This window comes from Gastrolobium bilobum, unplaced genomic scaffold (assembly GCF_033153095.1).
Source record: "Gastrolobium bilobum isolate Gb01-03AN ecotype WA unplaced genomic scaffold, APGP_CSIRO_Gbil_v1 utg48211, whole genome shotgun sequence".
In the NCBI taxonomy this organism is placed as follows: Eukaryota; Viridiplantae; Streptophyta; class Magnoliopsida; order Fabales; family Fabaceae; genus Gastrolobium; species Gastrolobium bilobum.
Window position 1 is genome coordinate 74755 of NW_026899981.1, and position 8580 is coordinate 83334.

An 8580-nucleotide genomic window follows, 5' to 3' on the forward strand; every position below is an offset into this window, starting at 1 on the left:
ACTAATATAATGTTTTTCGAAACAAAATTAGTCCGGGGTAGTTTTGTCACCCCCTCCTCACCAAGTTTCTTCTACCCATATCAATTTAATTAAAATTGAGATTTTACGTAAAATCGAAAGATAGATAAAAAATTATAATATAAAAAAATCATAAAGATATAAAAGTGTTTAAAATATTGATAAAATTATTTTGATGAAAAAAAATCATTATACCTGAAAATCTGATACAAGAAGTGATGAAAAAAAGTATTCAATGGAGTGATCTCACACTTGATTTTCTTTTAAACTACAGTAATTTAATAATTTAGTGATGATGGGAGAACTGATGTTACACAAATTAAAAAAATAATTCTTTCCTTAAAAAAACTACAAACAGGAAATATTAATTTCTTAATTAATTGAAAATTGATCATGGAGTGGGCAGTGGGTGATGCTGATGGTGAAGGTGATTGATGGACATGGAGGGAAATGAAAAAAGTATATGGAAATTAATATTAATGATTAAAAAATGAGAGAGACGGGGTGAAATTGAGGAGGGAGAAAAGAGTTCAAAACTAAAGCCATCGACGTTAGAATCCATTAGTGGTAGGACAATTCCCCTGCTAAGCTGACACAGATTTTGTCTGTAATTTTTTGTTTATTATCAAAATCACCTTCCTCAGATGACGACAATTTCGCATTATCTTCAAACAATGAAATATCACTCCCATTCATTCACTCACTAAAAAGTATCCATGGCTTCAGCTACAACCGTTTCCTCATCAGAACCACCAAAGGTTCATGCATCAGACATTTCAAGCATCAAAGCCTTTGCAGAATCAAACGGAGCCTCTCCCATCCCTTCAACCTACTACTCTCTCACTGAACCCCGTGATGATGTCGCTGACGAGCTTGCATCTTCCATCCCAGTCATTGACTTCTCTCTCCTCACTTCACACGACCCTCAAATCCACTCTCCAGCTGTCCATGAACTCGCCAAGGCCTGTGCTGAATGGGGTTTCTTCATGGTAAGTCCTCAACCTTTTTCCTTTCCCCCAACAAAACTTTACATACACTAAATTAAACTAAACCCAAGTGTGTTGCTCACTGTTCAGCTCACAAATCATGGAATACCCGAAAATCTGATACAAGAAGTGATGAGGTACTCAAAAGAGTTTCATGATTTGCCTGTGGAGGCAAAGAATGAGTATGGTGACAAAGGAACTTTCTCACCCATCAGGCATGGCACCAGCTTCCATCCTCAAGCAGAAAAGCATCATTTTTGGAGAGATTATCTCAAGGTTATAACACACCCTGAATTCAATTTCCCCAACAAACCACCAGGTTACAGGTAATTAATTAATTAACTTCAAAACCCTCTCTCCTCTCCTCTGCATGCACTATTGTCACTGTTTCTTTCTTGGCCTTAAAAAAGTTTTTTTTTTTTTTTTTTTTTTCTGCAGGGAGGTTGCTTTTGAGTATTGCCAAAAAGTCAGAGCAGTGGTGTGGAAGTTGCTTGAAGGAGTAACAGAGAGCTTGGGATTAGAACCCAATTCCATAATTGAGTCAACAGGTTTTGACTCTGGGTTTCAGATCTTTGCTGTCAACCTTTACCCACCATGTCCACAGCCAGACCTTGCTCTGGGGATGCCGGCACATTCTGATCATGGCTTAATCACCCTACTCACACAGAATGGAATTGGAGGTCTTCAGGTTAAGCATGATGGCAAATGGGTTAACGTTAATCCCATTCCTAAATGCCTAGTTGTCAACATTAATGATCAACTTGAGGTCACTATTTATTTCTCTTCTATGATAACATCACGTTGCTTTCCTTTTATAGTACTTTTTTTTTTTTTTTTTTAAATAATGAGTGAAAGAATTGTTTACTTTCCTTAATTTCCTCTGTATTATTAGGCTGTGAGTAACGGGAGGTACAAGAGCGTTTTACACCGAGCGATTCTCAACAACAAAGACACTAGGATAAGTCTTGTGCTGGTGAATGGACCCGCACTTGATAAGGAAATTGGACCTGCCCCGGAGCTATTGGAGAAAGAAAAACCATTGTTCAAAAGCATCAAGTTCCAAGACTATTACAACCTTCAGCAGAAGGGACGATTTGCTGACAAAAGTGGCTTGGACGTGATTCGGCTTAATGCTTAAAAAAAACTATATATACTATGGTCTAGTCCTTTCAAGAACATGGGATGGAAATTGCCCAAATTTAAAGATCTGAATATGGTGAATGTTAGTTGTATTTGTTTGTGTGTGATAATGTACGTAGTTCATATTTGGTGGTGTGGTGTGGTGTCTAAATATGCTTAAGCCCCGGTGATTACCAAAATTAGCGAATTAATATCATATCAGAGTAAGTAATAAATTGAAAATCTTAGTCAATTATTAGAGTAAGTGACATCATATCATATCATATTTGGTGTTTCTTGTGCATATGGTTTTGCAGTACAAGGTAGCCCACTCATTGATATAACACTTCTGTCTTAAACTGCTGAACAGGACTCCTTAACGTAGGCATAATAGTAACCACATCCTGTGATTAACTCAAGTGGCTTTCCAGGCAATTATGATCATGGTTTACAAATTGGTGGCCATGATCATATATATATATATATATCAATCTCGTGACTCGGTTACTACTTTGTGTGGTCCTTCTCATACACACACTACAAATAGCTTTTGTTTGGGACTCTATAATATGGACACACGAATCCCCACTAACATCATGTTTGAGACATTATAACAGTACATGATGGATCGGTAGCTTGTCACTTGAGTGAAAAGGTAATTCATATACCCATTTATAGTGTATGATATACATGAACCACCATTAGTCTTTCTCTTACCATAAACTTTTGGTCCTGAATTATTTGGGTGCATGATATACATGAACCACCATTAATGTAGTGGGTCATATAGTATATCCTAGCTATTGTTCATTTCAAGCATCAAATCCTTTGACAAGAAGCAAAATTAGTCTGTTAAACGCAAAGCATTTGTTCCTTGAACCGCACACAGAGCATGCCGTGAAACTTATGCATCATTTTCTGTACCGCAAAAAACTGATGCAGGGTCTCAATGATAAAATTATATGAACTAAAGGCCGTATAATTCTTGAACCGTAAAGCTTTAAATTAGTCATTTAAAGATTAACTTATGTATATATTAATTTATTTATTTTTTAAAAAAGTTTCACCAATTGGCCTATGATTACAAGTGCACCGACTAACATTGTTTATGTTGCTTTTTAGTATCATATAATAATTTGTTTGCTATTGAAAAAAAAGGAAAAATGTGTTTCATTCTAAGTATATAAAATTATGTCATTTTAAGTAAGAGAAAGAGATAGATCATGAGAAAAAGAGACAATGGCGGACCAAAGGGAGGGGCAAGGGTCGTCAGTTGCCCCTCCCTAAATTTTGATAATAATTATTATTATATATATAAAATAATATTTTTAATAACAATAGACTATTAATCCTAATAATTAGCCCCTCCCTAAAAAATATTTATAATATTTAACTTCTCTTATTAATTTTAATGATATTTGTAACTTTAATTTTTAATTTTCGCCCTCTATCATAAAAATTTCTGGGTCCGCCACAGGAGAGAGAGTGGACAAAAAATAAAATAAAAGTGTGGGTCCCACTTTTTTGTGAGAGTGAAATTTAAAAGGACAAACACTTTTTCCTTGAAAAAAAAAGCTTTAATACTTTTTCTGTTGCTGCAGATAAGAAATTTTGCAGCATCACATAGAAAATCAAAATAATCCTGATTTTTTTTTTTTAAATACCAGGATATGCACGCGGATTCTAGTGTAAATATGTTTGCTACAAAATTTCTCATATTTTGTCGTTGCAGAAGTGGAGAACCCTTAAAAAAAATATATCATATTTTAGATTGAATACTCAAATTTGCATAAATAATTTATCTTTCCTTAACTTCAAAAAGTTTTTTAAGAGACTGTTTATTCTTATGCTTTTTTATAAAATTATTCTTGTGTTTTAATTTCTCAATAATCCATATTTAATTTATTACAATTTAAATTATAATAGGTTTAGTAGGCCTTGTAGATAGACCTTCCAATCATCTAAAAACAGGACGGACCAAACCTATTATTTTGCTTCCATTAGGCAATAGATTGCGTCATAGACCGGTCCTATTTATATCAAATCCCAACCGAGTCCGACCTATTTACATCAGTGCTTTTGGAACACTCTCTTTTCTTTTATTTTATTTTTATATTTTCTTTTAGGGCTGTTTGGTATATGAAAAAAAAAATTGTTCTCGAAAATTATGATTTCAGAAATATGCTGAGAAAGTGATTTTCACATGAATATTATCAAAAAGTTGTTCAGTATACTAAAATATTCCCACTAATATTGACTCAAGTTTACTGATTTCATGTTTGGTTGATTTTAAAATATTGTTGAGATTTGCAGACCAAATTTACAAAATTAACCTTTATATAAGTAAAAATTATTCAGCCTTGTTTTTTATTCAGCCTCATTTTTTATTCACAGTTCATTTTCCCTCAAGTCTCTCTCTCTCACCGATCATTCATGTCTTCATTATGATGATAAGTAAAAAAATCTCTTCGGCACAATTTTTTTTTTTTTTTTGTAAGTAAAGAGGGGCAAAGCCGTTGAAAACAACTACATTCATGTCTTCATTATGATGATAAGTAGCAATCCAGTGAGCGCAAGTATTTTTCCCCCTGCAAATATGATTGTATTGCACTGTCCAGTCCTCTTGAAGCCACTTTCGTATTTGAGAGACAATATAAGATTCCCTAGGACTATGATCACTGCTATGAATTAAGGATGTGGCATTCACATAATCATATTTCACTACTAATCTTCTTATTCTTGTGCCCCAAGCTAGTTCCAAACCTTTCAGAATTCCCCATAGCTCTGCGTCCAATGGGTTAATATATCTAAGCTGTTGTTTGAAGCCTCTAATGAAAGTACCATTACGATCTCTGATGAGACCCCCGCAACTAGCATGCTTTCTAAGAGATGAAGAAGCTCCATTAGTATTTAACTTCAACCGTCCTTGCTCTGGAGGTTGCCATTGCTTATTCTGATCTTTAGGCGTACTCTAAATATTCCTCTTAATTTTGTTTCTAGCAGCATAAATATGATGAAGAAAATCAGAAATCACACACTTTCCTCTATGTGGCCTGTGAAAGTTTGCATCATGAATATCTTGATTTCTCCCAGTCCTTAGATACTAGCACGTTGGAATGAATACATCAATCCAATTTGTATGATCAGTTTGGCCCCAAGAACCACACAAGTTCATGTGCATCCAATCACTCAAGTCCAAACTAAAGAAGTTGTGAGGCAAGCGATGTAAGAACTCGCACCGTTAATTAAGGAAGTTAATTAATTATGTGAAATTAGGAAATAATTCCATAATAAACCCTAATGATTATTATGAGGCTTAAATAATCATGGTAAGTGAGTAATAATGCTGAAAGTCGCTTTTCTGACGAAAAGTGCAGATACTGGTTCTGTTACTCGGTATAAATGCGTACCGATGAAGTATCCCAGAAAATTATAAAAAGTGTATATATGTTACTAGAATAATATATAGGACTTGTAAAAAAAAATTCAAGTTAAAATAATGAGAACTGGTGCCAGAACTGATACTGGCTATGGAAAAGCGCGTACCGAAAAGGTGCTGCGAAAAATAAAATAAAAATATGATAAATCTTAAAAAAATGAGTAGGTTCAGAATCTAAATTTTGGGATTAAAATGCTAAGCGTCGCTGTTAATGTTAATACTGAGTGTTATTTTAAGTAGACCTATTTAAGCTAAAAGGCACAAAATCCTAGGCCATAATTTGGCTGCTACGTGAGTGACTTGAGTGCTGATTCTCTTCCGCCATTGTCCCTTCCCTTGAAGCTTGGACCCTTGTGCTTTTTTGAGGGCCAAGAACTCACTTTTTTACTTAGATTTCTTCACACTTAACCTTGTAAACATTTAGTAGTACATGGTGGGGAGGTGAGGGTGCCTTGTTTCTGAGTTGGTTTCTGTCTTGTGGGGGGTTTTGTGGGCTGAGTTGGTGTTATTCTTGGTGTGAGCCATTATTCATGCTATTGGAGGCTTCTTGGAGCCATCGTTGAGTGGAAAGTCCAAGCTTGTGTTGTATTTTTGTGGCTTGGCAAAGTCAGAACCTTGGTGCTGTGTAGAGTGCCCCTTGTGTGTCTCATTTTCGGAGTTTTGGAGCTTGAGGTATACTATGAGCATAGCCTTTGTCGTTTTGAGGTTTTAAGCTTGTTTAATCGGTTAAAAAGAGAAACTTTAAGCATTTGAGTAAAGAAATGTGTTTCTGAGTTCATAACATGTTAATGAATATTTGTTTAGGGAGTCATTGGACTCCCAATCGCATTTGGACCCCTAAAAATGGGATTATGCAGATCACTGTTCGTATTTCTGCATTCTGGTGAAGAAGTATTCGAATACTTTTCGTGTAGTATTCGAATACTTGTTCACTGGTAGTCGAATACTCCTTGCAGGAGTATTAGGATACTTTTCTGGGAAGAAAAGTATTAGGATACCTTCAAGAAGTAGTCGAATACTGGGTAGTATTCGAATACTGGGGTGTGGGTATTCGAATACCATGTGGTATTCGAATACTTCAGTGAAAGTAGTCGAATAATTTCTGGATAGCAGGAGTATTCGAATACCTCCTGCAGAAACTGCCTAAAATGACTTAAAATGATATGGAAAGCCTTAATCACTTAATGTAACCTGGAGTAATGGTTATTGATAATTATTTACTGTATAAACAGATTGTGATTGTGTTGTTTGTGGGCTTGAGCTAGTGTGAGCTCTTGGTTTGGACGTATTGCTTAAGAGGTAAGCTTTCGTGTCCTCGGTTTAGCCATTGTATGTTCCACCATGTCCCATGAGGGGATGATTTATATGCATGATGTGTTTTCATGTACTGTTTTATTGAAATGCTATGGAGCTGTTAAGTGCAAAATGCTTATGATATGTATGTGGTGTTTCGCCTAGCCAGGAAGCCATGGGGTGGTACTGGGGGCGGGTACAGCATGGGCTGGTACTGTGTGGGAAATAGACATATTCTTGCACTTTTCTGATCAGTAGAATTGTTATAACACACATGACATGATTATCTGCTGCATTGCACTATTTTGGAACTTATACTGTGTAACTGCTTTTGGAACTTATATTGCACATGTAAATGAGCTTGGGGTGGAAGATCCTTAAGGACCCCTTATCTTACTGAGATTTCTGTTTAGAGATCTCATCCCATGTTTGGGGCACATATTTCAGGTTCAGGTAATGCGGGGGTTGAGACCTCTAGCGGCAGGAGGCCGGAGCTTAGCTGATTTATATGCTGTTATGCTGCTTATGTTGGATGGTGGATATTGACTGTTGCTTTTATGCTTTTAGCTTCATGATGTTATTGTTGAGACTGCTATTGGGCTTTGTTGCCATATTTGGTGAGCATGAGGATTGTCCATGCCACATGGACTTGACTTTATGTTTTACATGTTTCCAGTTGTAAATAATAATGTATCAGGATATTGTCTGGACTACGTGTTGTAGTTCCGTGACTTAGATACTCACATCTATGTTATGAGGTATTTCAGTTAGCTGTCATTTGCAATTTACATACAGACGATATTTTGTAATTGGATTTTAATAATTCAACTTGGCTAAGTATAATGACGTCATAATTGAACATAAAAAGTTATTCCGCATTTTTATATTAAGCGTGGCTTAATACGATGACATGTTAACAAACCGGGTTAACACGTGGTGTTACAAGCGACAACCAAACCAATCTCTCCAGATGCTTTGAGCATGCTTGCAATCCCGGAGAATATGGATGGTAGTTTCTTCTTTATTGCATCAACTTTTGCACACATTTGGACCTCCGTTCCATTTGCTTATTCTACTTCTCACCGGAAGTCTGTTGAGCAATGACAACCACATTGTGGTCTTCATTCTTTTTGGTCCTTTCCAAGACCATAATTTCGTCCATAAGGCATTATCCTGTGAAGCTGGGAAATCCATCAGGTTCCTATAAGCTATTTTAACAAGAGAGGAAGATACATGATTCTGACTCCTAACAACCCTATCCTCCAAATTGTTGATCAGATCATATGGTTGGCATACAATCTTGGAAACAATTTCTTCATTCGAGAAATTTTTGATGTATTGAGTATCCCAAACTCCTAAAGAGGCTACATCAGCAATGGTTTTATGGATATCCGACAAGGGAATCGATTGATGAGCAAGAGAGCTAAGATTTTCGTCTAGCCCCAACCAATTATCCATCCATAATTTAGCTGTCTCACCATTTCTTACTTCCCAATGGAGGCTTGAAAGGAAACGGTTCCAACATTTACTAAGATCACGCCATAACTTCGAGTTATATGACTTGGATATGATCCCATGTCTCAAGTATTCACCTCTTCCATATTTATCAGTCAAAACCTTTACCCAAAGATCATCATTTCTTGTTAGAATTCTCCACCCAAGTTTATGCATATAAGCCTCATTTTGAATCCAAAGGTTGATAATCCTAAAACCTCCCATCTCCAA

General features: G+C 35.9%; 1 protein-coding gene across 1 annotated transcript; it reads left to right on the forward strand.

The window, feature by feature from the left end:
- Positions 1–539: 539 nt before the first annotated feature.
- Positions 540–2363, forward strand: LOC133294614 (2-oxoglutarate-dependent dioxygenase 19-like). The gene is made up of 4 exons (XM_061493318.1): positions 540–1007; positions 1095–1330; positions 1443–1770; positions 1897–2363. The coding sequence occupies exons 1-4, from the start codon at positions 735–737 to the stop codon at positions 2140–2142; spliced, it is 1083 nt and encodes a 360-aa protein (XP_061349302.1). The 5' UTR covers positions 540–734; the 3' UTR covers positions 2143–2363.
- Positions 2364–8580: the final 6217 nt, after the last annotated feature.